Consider the following 15,431-nt stretch of genomic DNA (forward strand, 5'->3'; position numbering starts at 1 on the left):
GGGTGTGTGATATAAACAGTATGTTAAAATATGTAAAAGGTCCAAATAGAGTTTCGCGGGCTGACGGATTTTGTGAATAGCGAACGATACAGCTGTTCTGTATAGAGAATACAGAACAGCTGTATCTCCAAAATTAAAACAAATTTTTAATCAAAACAAATTAAGAAGTTACACTAAACACACTGACTAATCAAAAGGTGTACATAAGCCTTTAATAAATCCCTCCCAATGTAGTTTCACAGTTGTGACGCTTAGGCTCTGTCCACATCTGTGTTAATCAATTCTTTTGTTCGAGTGTTCTTAAGTGCCAAATCTGCCTCATCATGGTGCCGTTGTGGTGTGTGTCATTTTACAAAGAAAAAATGTGTTGAAATCTGTGATGGCGGTTTCGAATGGAGCCTTCAAAACAGATATAAACAGAACCTTAGCTAATAGGTCCATAACAGCTGGAGATCCACACCTATTGTAGGTCCAATTTCTTTTAAACCAGTAAATTCGTATGATTATTTTAGATTGAAAGCTATTTTTGTTGTATCACAAGTCATATGTGTTCATCTGTTAACATTTTTTTTTATTTATGGTTCATTTTGCCATTAAAAAGATACAATTATTAAAAAAAAAAAAGTTAAAAAGCTCTACCACACATGTAATGCTGCTATATCTCAAATTGGAAATCAACTTGAGCAAAATAAAGTTGCAGAATCCCATAAAGTCAGAATGTACTTCCCTTATTTACCCAACAATTTGCAACGTTTGGGCTCTCAAGACCTGTCGAGCTGCAGCTACTTTTCTTTAAGATGATGGTTTAAAAAAACAAGAGGAAGATCCTCCTGATTTGCAACTAATTGTCCTACTATTGCAACTGTACAACCAGGAACCATGAAATATCACAGATCTTGGACTATGTCCAGCTTCTTCATGGTTCTCCAGCGATCCTTTAACATGACACCCGTGCGGTTGTTGAATTCGTAGTGAACTAGTATTTTACTCCAGTTCCCGGCTCCATATTTTTTCACTCCTTTCTTCAATAGTTCATCTTCTTCCCAGGTCCAAGGCTAAAAATAATAATTACAATTACTGGTAAGTAAAAATGTGGACTTCTATATGAAAATATATACATACTTCAAGGAAATTTTAACTCAATATGTTTCTCTCTTGTTTACTAGTATATTCATCCCACATATTATAAATATACAATGTACAATGACCACTTTATTCAGTATCCCTACACAAGTGGCAGCAACTCAATGCAAAAATGGGCAAGAAGTGCCTTCATTCTTCAGACCAAACAACAAAATGGGGAAAAACTATTTTTGGTGCCAGACAAATGGTTTGAGCATTTCAGAAAATGCAGATCTCTTGGGATTTTCACACAAGAGTCTCTAGAAATAATGCTACAAGATAGCGACCAATAAGCTGAAAAACTGCACGGAATTCAACCACACCAGTAAAATCCAATCTTCCACAGAGTTACTTCTGGCCACAGTGGTGTAGTTTTATTTTTCATAGTCAAAAGCAGGACTGGATTCAAAAAGTTCCTGTTTGTGTAATAGTGTGGGGAGTTTTTTCTTGGTACGTATTAGACCCTTAAGGGCCAGTTCACATGGAGTTTTTTGATGCGGAAAAGCGCGTCGGAAAAGCGCCAAAAAACGGTCGAAAATGCCTCCCATTGATTTCAATGAGAGGCGGAGGCAATTTATCCAGCGAGATGAAAAAACGTCTAGCGGGAAAAAGAAGCGACATGCCCTATCTTCGGGCGTTTACGTCTCTGACCTTCCATTGACATCAATGGGTCGCAGAGAAAGCGTATCTTGCGGCTTTTTTGCCTGTGGCGCTCAATGGCCGCGGGCAAAATACGCGGCAAACGGCGTGCAGGCAGATCAAAATCTGCCGCAAAAAACTCTGTGTGAACATACCCTAATACCAATTGGGCTTAATTTTAATGTTGCAGCCTTCTTGAGTATTGTTGCTGGCCACATGTTTCCCTTTATGTCACAGTCTTCCAATACTCCAGAAAATGTTCCAAGAACATTACTCAACCTGTCCCGATGAGCACCGTTGGGAGATATAAACATGGACCAGAGTGCCTAGGGAAATGTTCGCACTGAATTCGTTGGGTACGTTTGGCATATACATCAGGAAATGCTTCTGGCATATATGCCAAATGTATCTATAGTCTATAACCCACCAGATGTGTGCTATTACCATATTTCTGGGGGGTATGCTGCTCTAGCGCTATGAAAGTGTGTCATTAAAGGGGTTTTCTGAGATCTGGGTGAATTTTGGAAAACCTCTGCTGGATGTAGGGAAATAAAAACATTAAAAAATATAATTACAGTCTTGAAAGTGAGACGATGACAGCCAACCATGACACTGCAATGTTGGTGTCCATAGGGCCATGCCATGATTGGCTGCCATAGTCATGTGATGATGTCGCAATGGACATGGTGTCACTACTCCGAGGACTGGCGGTGGTGGAAGCTGCTGGAAAAAGTCTTTTTTAAGACTAAGAATATTTGATAGATTTTTATTTCCCTTTATCAAACACGGTAGAGCTGTTTTGCAAAATTCACCTTGATCTCAAAAAATCTCTTTAGATCTTTGACAAATGCTTCCGAAAACACCTAATAACATAGTTCTATAACCTTCATTCATTTTCTAGTATTTTCTTCTATTTAAAAACACCCATCAACTGAGTTACAAATATGAGCCAGCAGCATCCACATCCAGGAAATGTAAAATAAAAATCTAATATATGATTCACTATAGCTTATGAGTTGTTAAAGGGTAACTAAACCTTTAAAAAAACTTTTGACATGTTATAGTGACATGTCAAAAGTTTTGATTGGTGGGGGTCCAAGCACTGAGAGTACACCGATCGCTTAAATGAAGCAGCAGAAGCGCTCGGGTGAGCTCTGTGCTGCTTCACTTCTGATCGGCTATCCTTGGAAAGCCGAGCGAGCGGTGTACAAACTCAAAAACGTTCTATTACGTCCAAACGCCACACTGAGAAAAGCCAATCAAAAACAAAGCAGCACAGCGCTTCTGCCACTTTGTTTTAGCGATCGGTGGCGGTCTCAGTACTTGGACCCCCACAGATCAAAACTTTTGACATGTCACTGTGACATGTCAAAAGTTTTTTAAAAGTTTAGCTACACTTTAAAAAATGAGCACCACACCTAAACACATTAATAAATAAACTATGTTAAACCAGTTAAGTAAACCTTACCTGTTTTTTCTTGGTTATTGCAGAATTGACAGAAGTTTCATGATGTTCAGATGGTAAATTTTTTAAATGATCATGATTTTTCTTTCCTATTGTATGATAGTGAGGGAAATCTGAGTTACTTCATTATGAAATAATGTATGTCTTTAAAATAAATTAAAAGGTAAATTATCCTAAATCCACCTTCAAGCTACTTCACAATTTTCCATTGATGGTGCTGTACTTTGAATTACAGCGATTTTTATGGATAGAAATCACTGAATAGTCTTTAGTTGATCTACTGAGCACTGTGGCCCCTTTGCTTTGGGAACTAGTGAAGTCTCCAGCTCACAAATCCAGAATTAAATGACTGGATATCAGAAAATAATTGTAAGGCTGAATTCACAAAGTTGCAACAGTCTAAGACCATCCCTCTCCCCGCAGTTCTACTGCTATATGAATAGATTTGTCAATTAAAAATTGAAACATTGATCTAGGGGAATGTTACTGAAAATTCAATTAACTGTGTATAACGAGAGAGAGAGAGAGAGAGAGAGAGAGAGAAAGAGAGAGAGAGAGAGAGAGAAAGAGAGAGAGAAAGAGAGAGAAAGAAAGAAAGACAGACAGAGAGAAAGAAAAAGAGAGAGAGAAAGAAAGAGAGAGAGAGAGAAAGAGAGAAAAAAAAAAAAGAGAGAGCGAGAAAGAGAGAGAGAAGAGAGAAAGAGAGAAGAGAGAGAGAAAGAGACAGAGAGAGACAGAGAGACAGAAAGAAAGACAGAGAGAAAGAAAAAGAGAGAGAGAGAGAAAGAGAGACAGAGAGAGAAAGAGAGAAGAGAGAAAGAGAGAAGAGAGACAGAGACAGAAAAAAAAGAGAGAGAGCGAGAGAGAGAGAAAGAGAGAAAGAAAGAGAGAGAGAGAAACAAAGAGAGAGAGAAGAGAGAGAGAGAGAAAGAGAGAGAAAGAAAGAGAGAGAGAAAGAAAGAAAGAGAGAGAAAGAGAGAAAGAAAGAGAGAGAGAAAGAAAAAGAGAGAGAGACAGAGAGAGAAGAGAGAGAGACAGAGAGAGAAGAGAGAGAGAAAGAGAGAGAGAGAGAAGAGAGAGAGAAAGAGAGACAGAGAGAGAAAGAGAGACAGAGAGAAAGAAAAAAAGAGAGAGAGAAAGAAAGAAAAAAGAGAGAGAGAGAAAGAAAAAAAGAGAGAGAGAGAGAAAGAAAGAAAAAAGAGAGAGAGAGAGAGAGAGAGAGAGAGAGAGCGAGCGAGCGAGAGCGAGAGATGTAATATACTTTAAAGAATGAAAATTACTTTCAACTACTTCTATTTACTCTTATTTCTGGTAGTAAAATTGCATCAACTGACCTGTAATGGATTTGCTTATTACACTCTTGCATGTTTTGCCTGGATGCCATGGCGTGCCTTGTTCCAAAGAAAAGAGTCGTCTCTGAGGTCTGCAAAAGCTGGAGCTGAAATATGTTGTATTTTTATTAAAGGGTTTTTTCAGTTTTTGTAAAAAAAAGTTTAATCATTGTATAATGAAAAGTTGTACACTTTCCTATATACAATTGTTAAAACTCTCTGCTTGCTGTTGGTGAATGAAACATTCTTGTTTACATCCAGAGGCTTACAACCGGTCCTGATCATAGCTTAGGCTAGCACCCCATGGCGAAAAGAAGTAACACACAAACCACGTAATCGCAACAATTCCGTAAGTGTTCAAAATTCAGTAATTTGACTTCAATTCTATATTGAAAGGAAAATCACAAGCCACCTTGCAACTATAGTAAAGTTTCTTACCCATAGAAAGGAATTGAAGTAGTGACTGAGATTTTACCGTGATTTACACAACTTTGTTTCGCCATGTAATTGTAGGATTGTTACAAGAAAGAGATCTTATAAGCTTACTAGCTCTGCATATGTATCATCTGTATATAATCAGGACAGCTTTCAGACTCTGGATATAAACTATAAACATTCTCATTTACTGACAGCAAGCAGGGATCTTGAAAATGTAACATAAATCATTATACAATGATTAAGCTTTACGGACTTAAAACTGGAAAACCGCTTTAAAGAGGACCTGTCATCTGCCCAAAAAACTGCAGTTGACATCTCAGATAGATTGCAGGCATCTCACAGATTCTGCTGCTTTTTATTTTTTTCCTCCTAACCCACACCGTTTCTGGGATATCAGGGCCGTTAATTCTGGTGTCTGATATGCAAATGAGGCCTTTGACTGTCAAGTGGGCGGTTACCCCTTATCAAGTGACAGGTGTTACCCGCCCACTAGGGAGTCAAAGGCCTTATTTGCAGATCGGACACTAGAACTAACGGCACCAACATATCTGAGCAACGGTGGGGGCTGAAGAAAGGCATGAAAAGCGGCAGAATCTGTGAGGCGCCTGCAATCTAACAGAGATGTCCGCTGCATTATTATGGGTGGGCAGGTGACGGTTTCTCTTTAAACAAAACAATCAATGTCTTATCTTACCTTTCTGTAGCTCTATCTGTATTATGTGTTGCTCCCTCTGTCAATTCATTACTTGTCAATAAAAAACAAAGAATAAAGAAGTTTAGTCTAAACTGTGTTACAGAACTGAATATGTAGGAACATATTTCTGTATTTTCTGAACCAGCACCAGTTCCTGTGGTGGGTACTGGTGAATATGTCAATTTCATATCCAAAGATAAATCTTTGCTAGGAGGTGGTTGTACCATCAGGACAATCCCTTTTCTTAATGCACACCTGCTAGAATTTAACTCGTTCACCTATAGCAGTTAGTAGTATCACATGACCCCATTCAAAAGAATGGGTGACCATGTTATATAAGGTCGAGCAAAGTCCTCCAGATGCGGAGATGCTCGATGCAGAAGATCCTGAGAACTGTAATAGATCATATTGAAATTGGTTGTCATGATGGGAAAGTCCCTTTAAAGGGGTTTGCACTTCAGGGACATTTATGGCATATGCCATAAATGTCAGATAGATGCGGGTCCCTGGGACCCGCATCTATCTCTAGAACAGGGTCCCCTAAACCCAGTTCTACCTTTCCCTGTTCCCGCTGCCACTACCGTGCTACGCTGCTTTTGTAACGGCCATTCACTTTTATGGTAGTTACGGAACCAGCGTAGCTCAGCAAGCTACGCTGTTTTTCTGATTACATGGTTGGAAATTACAAGTGGCAGCGGGAACAGATTTGGTATCACCGCGTTCGTAACGACCCCAACTATAAAACTATAATATTATTTTTCCCGCACGGTGAACACCGCAAAAAAAAGAAATGAAAAACAAAGCGAGAATCACTATTTTTTGGTCACCTCCCACAAAATATACAATAAAAAGTGATCAAAAAGTCGCATATATGCCAAAATTGTACTGATACAAACTACAACCCGTCCCGCAAAAAACCAAGCTCTTACACAGCTTTTTTGACTGAAAAATAAAAAAGTTACGGCTCTCAGAATATGGTGACACAAAAAATAAATTATTTTCTAAATAAGTTATTTTATTGCGCAAACGCTGCAAAACATAAAAAACCTATATACATATGGTATCGCCGTAATCGTACCGACCCGCAGAATACAATATAACGGTCATTTATAGCCCAGGGTGAACGTTGTAAAAAATAAATAAAAATCATTGTCAGAATTGATGGTTTTTGGTCACCTTGCTTGCCGAAAAATGGAATAAAAAGTGATCAACAAAATCGCATGTACCCCAAAATGGTACCAATGAAAATTACAGATTGTCCCACAACAAATAAGCCCTCACGCAGCTCCGGTGGTGAAAAAATAAAAAAAGTTCCGGCTCCCAGATTATGGCGATGCAAAATGTGCAGAGTGTTCCAAAAGTGGATAAGATCGGGCGCCATTTATAAGTGCGACACTGGCCACATATCTGCGGATTATTATTTATTTACCCCATTATTATACCCTCTTATTATGCCCTGATCTACTCTGCCCAGCCTACATTTGCCCCCACATTATAAACTGAAATACCAGCAAAACGCCAGAGCTTCTACCAAGCAAAATCTGCGCTCCAAAAGCCAAATAGCGTCCCTCCCTTCTGAGCCCTACAGCGTGCCCAAACAGCCGTTTATGTCCACCGATATGGCATCGCCATACCCGGGAGAACCCTGTTAATATTTTATTTGTGGTATTTGTGGCACAAACTGGGCACAACATATAGTGAACTAAAATGGCACATCAGTGGAAAATTGTAATTTTCACTTTCCACCATCGGCTGCGAATTAAACCCTTCGCGCACCATGACTTAAAGAGGCTCTGTCACCAGATTTTGCAACCCCTATCTGCTATTGCAGCAGATCGGTGCTGCAGTGTAGATAACAGTAACGTTTTTATTTTTAAAAAACGAGCATTTTTGGCCAAGTTATGACCATTTTTGTAGTTATGCAAATGAGGCTTGCAAAAGTCCAAGTGGGTGTGTTTAAAGTAAAAGTCCAACTGGGCGTGTATTATGTGCGTACATCGGGGCGTTTTTACTACTTTTACTAGCTGGGCGTTCTGACGAGAAGTATCATCCACTTCTCTTCAGAACGCCCAGCTTCTGACAGTGCAGACACAGCCGTGTTCTCGAGAGATCACGCTGTGTCGTCACTCACTGGTCCTGCATCGTGTCAGACGAGCGAGGACACATCGGCACCAGAGGCTACAGTTGATTCTGCAGCAGCATCGGCATTTGCAGGTAAGTCGATGTAGCTACTTACCTGCAAACGCTGATGCTGCTGCAGAATCAACTGTAGCCTCTGGTGCCGATGTGTCCTCGCTCGTCTGACACGATGCAGGACCTGTGAGTGACGTCACAGCGTGATCTGGCAGAAGCTGGGTGTTGTGAAGAGAAGTGGATGATACTTCTCGTCAGAACGCCCAGCTAGTAAAAGTAGTAAAAACGCCCCGATGTACGCACATAATACACGCCCACTTGGACTTTTACAAGCCTCATTTGCATAACTACAAAAATGGTCATAACTTGGCCAAAAATGCTCGTTTTTTAAAAATAAAAACGTTACTGTAATCTACATTGCAGCGCCGATCTGCTGCAATAGCAGATAGGGGTTGCAAAATCTGGTGACAGAGCCTCTTTAATAGCATGTCGTGGTGTGGGAGGTGATATATGGAGCGTCTCACGCACTGAGCCCATGCCATACGCTGCGGGTGTCAGCTGTGTATTACAGCTGATACCCGGGACTAACGGACAGAAACAGCGATCGCGCTGTTACAGGAGCCTGTAAAAATCACAATAAACTGCAATACATTAGTATTGCAGTGTATTCTACCAGTGATCTAACGATTGCTGGTTCAAGTCTCCTATGGGGACTAATAAAATATGTAAAAACAAAAGTAAATAGTTATTATTAGTGGAAAAAATTAAATTAATATTTAAAGTCCAAAAATAAACCCTTTTCATATTTTTTCTCTAAAGTAATGTAAAAAAACAAAAAAAAAACACAAAATTGGTATCGCTGCGTCCGTAAAAGTCCAAGCTATTACAATATACCATTATTGAACTCGCACGGTGAACGCCGTGAAAAATAAAGAATTTTAAATGGCAAAATCGCAGTTTTTTGGTCACCTTATGTAAAAGTCTTATGTACCAAAAAATGGTACCAATAAAAACTACATCTCGTACCGCAAAAAATAAGCCCCCACACCACTCTATTGACGTTGTGGCTCTCGGAAAGCGGGGAGGAAAAACGAAAAAGAAAAAGCAAAACATGGATCAGTCCGGAAAGGGTTAATTTATTTTCTAATGAAAAAACATTTATGACCACATGTGGGGTATTGCCGTACTCGGGAGAAATTGCTTTACAAATGTTGGGGTGCATTTTCTCCTTTATCCTTTGTGAAATTGAACAAATTCAACATTTTAGTGGAAATAATGTTGATATTAATTTTCACGGCCTAATTCTAATAAATTCTGCAAAAGACGTGTGGGGCCTAAATGCTCACTATACCCCTAGATAGATTCCTTAAGTGGTGTAGTTTACCTAATGGGGTTACTTTTGAGAGGTTTCCATTGTTTTAGTACCTCAGGGGCTTTGCAAATTCGACATGACACCCAAAAACTATTCCAGCTAAATTTGAGCTCCAAAGCCAAATGGTGCCCCTTCCCTTCTAAGCCCCGGTGTGGGTCCAAACAGCAGTTTATTACCACATGTGGGGTATTTACGTAATCAGTAGAACTTGTTTTACAAATGTTGGCGTGCTTTTTCTCCTTTATTCCTTGTAAAAATTAAAAAAGTTCTTACAGAAAAAAAGTTGATTTTTACCTTTACAGACTAATTCCAATGACTTCAGCAAAACAACTGTGGGGTCAAAATGCTAACTTTACCCCTAGAAAAATTCCTTGAGGGGTGTAGTTTCCAAAATGGGGTCACTATTGGGGGGTTTCCACGGTTTTCATCCCTCCAGTGCATTGCAAACGTGACACGGCACTGAAAACTATTCCAGCAAAATCAGAAATCCAAATAGTGCTCCTTCCCTTCTAAGGCCTGCTGTGGGTCCAAACAGCAGTTTATTACCACATATGGGGTATTGCTATAATTGTAAGAAATTGCTTTACATATGTTGGGGTGTTTTTTCTACTTTATTCCTTGTAAATATTTAAAATTTTTACGTTTTTTCACAAAAAAAGTAGATTTTCATCTTCACATACTAATTCAAATAAATTTAGCAAAAAAACTGTTTGTTCAAAATGCTAACGATACCCATAGATAAATTCCTTGAGGGGTATAGTTTCCAAAATTGGGTCACTTTTGGGGGGTCTTTACTGTTTTGGTACCACAAGACCTATTCAAACCTGACATGGTGCCTAAAATATATTCTAGAAAAAGGAGGCCCCAAAATCCACTAGGTGCTCCTTTGCTTCTGAGGCCTGTGCCTCAGTCCATTACCGCACTAGGACCATATGTGGGATATTTCTAAAAACTGCAGAATCTGGGCAATAAAAATTGAGTTGCGTTTCTCTGGTAATACCTTTTGTGGTACAGAAAAAAATGTATTACAAATTAATTTTCGAAAAAAAAAATGAAATTTGTATATTTCACCTCTACTTTGCTTTAATTCCTGTGAAACGCCTAAAGGGTTAAAACACTTTCTGAATGCTGTTTTGAATACTTTGAGGGGTGAAGTTTTCAAAATGGGGTGATTTATGGGGACTTTTTATTATATAAGGCCCTCAAAGCCACTTCAGAACTGAACTGGTCCCTGAAAAAATAGGCTTTTGAAATTTTCTTGAAAATATGAGAAATTGCTACTAAAGTTCTAAGCCTTGTAACGTCCTAGAAAAATAAAAGAATGTTCAAAAAACGATGCAAACATAAAGTAGACATATGGGAAATATAAAATAGTAAGTATCTTGTGTGGTATTACTATCTGTTTTACAAGTAGATGCATTTAAATTTAGAAAAATGCAAATTTTTGCTAATTTTCTCTAAATCTTGGTGTTTTTTACAAATAAATATTGAATTTATCGAACAAATTTTTTCCCTAACATAAAGTACAATATGTCACGAGAAAACAATCTCAGAATCACCACATAAAGTGACACATGTCCGATTTGAAAAATCGGCTTCGTCCTGAAGGCCAAAACAGGCTCAGTCTTGAAGGGGTTAAAGGAACAGTGTCATCACAATTTTTTTTTTAATATGTTAAAGATGTTAGTGCTTTATTAAAAATGTTTATATTTATTTGTGTGTTTGTGTTTTACTTTTTCTTATTTTTACACTTTTTCTTCCCTATGGGGGCTGCCATTTTTTTTTCCATTTCTGTATGTGTCGATTAACGACACATACAGACATGGAATACGGCAGCCACAGTCCCATAGGGACTGCGAACGGCTCCCGTCCCATCCACTTCTGTGTACGCCGTCTGTGTGGGAACTGCGCATGCGCCGCTCCCACACAGTCCAATTTGAAATGCGCGCCGTCCGGCGCCATTTTCCTGTGGACCGGAAGTCGCGGCCGGACAGTAAGATTACTACTTCCGGTCGTGGCTTCCGGACTTGTGCACTTGGACCAGCGGCAGCAGACGGAGCGGACGGGCCGGAGGGAGCCGCGGCGGCAGGAGCAGGTAAGAGATTTCTATGTATGTTCGTGTTTGTGTACGTTTACTACTGTATGTAAACCTACTACACTGTGTGTTAGCTCAAAAAATGGCGACACACAGTGTAGGAGGTTAGACCGTTCAAACCCCTCGTTTATCCCGGCACTAGCCAGGATAAAGGAGGGGGGGGATGCTGAGAGCTCACTAGAGCGAGGGCTTTTTACCCAATTTTGCAATGCTGCAATTTTGGGAATAGCTCCATCTAGTGACCAGCAATGGGAAATATTATAAATTAGAATTAATTTATAATATTTCCTGACTCGTGAAAAAAATAAAAAAAATTTGAACAATGTTTAATCACCTACACACTAAATGTTGAATTAAAAAAAAACAAAACATGTTTTTCTGGCAACACATTCCCTTTAACCCCTTAGTGACCAAGCTTGTTTGGACCTTAATGACCAAGCCAAATTTGTCAAATCTGGTATGTGTGACTTTATCAGAGAATAACTCTGTGAAAGTTTTGAATATCCAAGTAATTCTGACATTGTTTTTTCGTCACATGTTGTACTTTATTTTAGTGGTAAAAGTAGACTGATACGATTTGCGGAAATAACTTAAAAAATAGAAAAATTGAAGAAATTTTGTAAAAATTATCATTTTTCCCTATTTTTAACTGCAATATGTCACATATGTACACACATACTGTACAATTTTTTTTATTAAATATATATTTCCATCTCTTTACTCTATTTTGGCAGCACTTTTGAAAAAAAAAAATAATTTTTGAGCAATTTAGAGGACTTACAAGTTAAGTAATAATTTTATAAATTTTGTAGTACATTTTGTTTTCCTGCACCAAGCCAGGTTTTCATAGGCTCATAGGTGTCAGAATGGTGGAAACCCCCACAAGTGACCCCATTTTGAAAACTAGACCCCTTAAGGTATTTATTAAGGGGTGTTGTAAGTATTTTGACCCCACAGTTTTTTTGTAAGAATTCATGCAAAGCAGGCATAAAAAAATATAATTTAACTTTTTTCATAAAAGTATCACTTTGAAGACCGATTTCTTTGTAAAGCGACCATGAGAATGAAGAAACACACCCAAAAATCTATCACCCTGTTTCTCCTGTTTTCAAAAATGCCCCCATTGTGACCCTAATGCGTTGCCTGGACACACGACAGGGCCCGAAAGGGAGGGAGCACCCGGAGGCTTTCAGGACTCATATTTTGCTTGAAAATGTTTTAGGCCCCACTGTACATTTGGAGAGGTTTTGAACTACCAGAACGATAGAAACTCCCCATAAACGACCCCATTTAGAAAACTAGACCCCTTAAGGTATTTATCTAGGGGTGTAGTGAGTATTTTGACCCCACAGTTTTTTGCTAAATTTAATGCATAGCAGGTGAAAAAAAATAAAAATTCACTTTTGTAATAAAAGTATCACTTTGAAGACCGATTTCTGTGTAAAGCGACTATAAGAATGAAGAAACACACCCCAAAATCTATCACCCTGTTTCTCCTGTTTTCAAAAATACTCTTATTGTTGCCATAATCTGCTTATTAGACCTGTGGCTGGGCCAAAAAGAGAGGGAGCACCCTTTGGCTTTCAGGGCACAATTGAATAAATTCTAGGCCCCATATCATGCATTTAGAGGCATTGAGCTGCCTGAACAAAAAAAAACCACGCAGAAATGACCCCATTTTAAAAACTAAACCCCTAAAGGTATTCATCTAGTGGTGTAGTGGGCATGCGGACCAAAAATGTTTTAAATGAGGAAATAATGGGTATCATTTCAGACACTATGGGTATATAATGTTTTCTTCAAGCTTTTATTACGTTTCCACATGAAATAGAGGAGACGTGGTAGAAGGTTATTTTGTTAGAAATACGCCACATTAATAAATTTGTGCGGCACAGAATAGAAGTGAAGCCGTGTATTCATAACGGATACATGTTGCTATAGACGTATTTGCCTGTACTTATGACTATGTCTTGCTGAAGAAGCAGTTGGTGCCATTATGATGTCATTGTGGACAGAATTCTGTCCTAATATAAAATCAGTCAGAGAGGAAAAAATAAACTGTACTGGAGTGACGGGCAATATCTTCAAACAAATGGAGGAAAATGTATCCAACTATGTTGCAAACTCGAGTCTGTTCACTAGATAGAAGAACACCTGCAGGGCTGTCATGACAAGGATTTTTTTTTTCAGTGACTGGTTGTACAACGTCTCTTTAGCTCCATCAATCCTTATGAGGGACGAATGTGCCAAGTGACGCGGTACACCATAACAGACCCCTGCCCGGCAAGGTAGGAACCGCTATGTGCACAAAACAACCAATCACCTACAGAATATATAAAAGGACAGTGTCCAAAACCATCTATAGGAACAGTAAAGTATCACTAATCCCCAAAATGATGTCAGTATTTCCAGAAGAACCGTAACAAAGCCCATGGTGTATTGATAAGGAACAGCTCAATTATTAGAGATCCTCCAAATAAAAAAAAAAGATCATGCCCGTATCACGGTACAGAATTAGGAATGTAACAGCTGTATGTGGCAGGACATAGTCATAAGAACAGTCAAAATAAAAAAATTGTGGATGTGGGATTTTGTACTGGACAATTAATTCCAGCACTTGATCACCCACAAATAAATAAAAAAAATCATAAGGGGTAAAATTAGTTTCACGGTCTGAAAAAAATGTGCTCTACAACCTCTCCCACAAGAAATAATCCCTACTTGGAAAGCCCACGAACTAAAAAGAAAATATAAAGAAATTGACTCCCTAAAAAGGCCCCCAACCCATTATTTTTTTTTGTGTTAAATTCTAGTAATTTGCAACCGTGTGAAAGGTTTCGAAACAGGGATAGTTACAAAGGGCTGGTTTTGATGGACACATGGGGCAATAAAAGCGGGTATCCCTCCTCCTGCCATGCCTGCTACATACCCGACACCTTTTTTGGGGATATTTTTGGGTCTCAGTGGAGGGAATAGGGTGTAAAAAGTGGCGCTCTGAAAGCCTGCGCACATCCTCAGATTCGCAGGATTGTGCCGGTATAGTGGACTCAAAAAGGAGATGCTCAATGACCTTCTCCTGAAATTGAAGGAAAGTGAGCGTTCCTTGGGCTTTTTTGAAAATAACAAAACTGTTATAGGTAGCAACCTGGATGAGGTAGATTGCTACCTTTTTGTACCAGGCCTTATTTTTGCGCTTCACCAGGTAAGGCTGAAGCACCTGGTCGGAAAGGTCTACACCCCCCATAAATTTGTTGTAGTCTGTTACACAGACAGGTTTCTGCTTTGCAGTGGTAGCCCCCCTCTCCGTAATTGCCACAGTGGTGTCCGTGTGTACGGTGGACAGCATGTAGACATCCTTCTTGTCGGCCCACTTCACTGCAAGCAATTCCTGACTTGCAAGGGCCATGGATGTTCCCTTTCCCAAACGCCTGGACACCAACTGTTGTGGGAGTCCCACTCTGTTCTTCCGTACTGTCCCACAGGCCCCTGTATTTGCAGCATGGAGGGCTTTATAAAGGGCAACGCTGGTATAAAAATTGTCTGTATAGACGTGGTACCCCTTGTGCAGAAATGGCTCCATTAGGTTCCACACAATTTTGCCAGAGGTGCCAATAGTTTCTGGGCAGCCTGGGGTATAAATTTGGCAGTCCCTGCCTTCATAGATTTTGAAACCGCAGGTGTAACCCGTTGTGCTCTCGCAAACTTTGTACAATTTCACCCCATATCTGGCTCGTTTGGAAGGGATGAATTGACGAAAGGAAAGACGCCCTTTGAAGCTCATGAGCGATTCATCTACTGACAAATTTTTGTCAGGGGTGTACAACTTTAAAAATAAATCATTTAGAAGGGTGATTAATGGCCTTAATTTATTAAGCCGATCATAAGCTGGGTCACTTCTTGGGGGGACTTGGGAATTATCAGTAAAATGCATGAATCGCATTAGGGCCTCATAGCGGTTTCTGGACATCACTGCTGCAAATACAGGGGTAGCGTGGACAGCACTACAAGTCCAGTAGGACCGGACAGAGGGTTTTTTAACCAAACCCATATTGAGGGTAATGCCTAAAATTTTTTTTATTTCTGGGACACTTGTGGGGCTCCACATTCTGGAGTACATAGATGCAGGCTTTTGTAGAACAAAC

The 15,431-nt window shown here is 39.4% G+C and overlaps 1 protein-coding gene across 2 annotated transcripts in view; it reads right to left on the reverse strand.

Moving 5' to 3' along the window:
• Positions 1-268: 268 nt before the first annotated feature.
• Positions 269-15,431, reverse strand: part of TERF1 (telomeric repeat binding factor 1) — a 50,502-nt gene continuing 35,339 nt past the window's right edge. For both annotated transcript variants that reach the window (XM_075828221.1, XM_075828220.1), the window contains 4 exons: positions 5,690-5,740; positions 4,561-4,664; positions 3,230-3,315; positions 269-1,055 (listed from right to left, as the gene is read on the reverse strand). In XM_075828221.1, coding sequence (XP_075684336.1) covers positions 888-1,055; positions 3,230-3,315; positions 4,561-4,664; positions 5,690-5,740 — 409 coding nt within the window. In that variant the 3' untranslated portion in view covers positions 269-887. The remainder of the gene's footprint in view (positions 1,056-3,229; positions 3,316-4,560; positions 4,665-5,689; positions 5,741-15,431) is intronic.

This window comes from Rhinoderma darwinii, chromosome 5 (assembly GCF_050947455.1).
Source record: "Rhinoderma darwinii isolate aRhiDar2 chromosome 5, aRhiDar2.hap1, whole genome shotgun sequence".
Classification (NCBI taxonomy): Eukaryota; Metazoa; Chordata; class Amphibia; order Anura; family Rhinodermatidae; genus Rhinoderma; species Rhinoderma darwinii.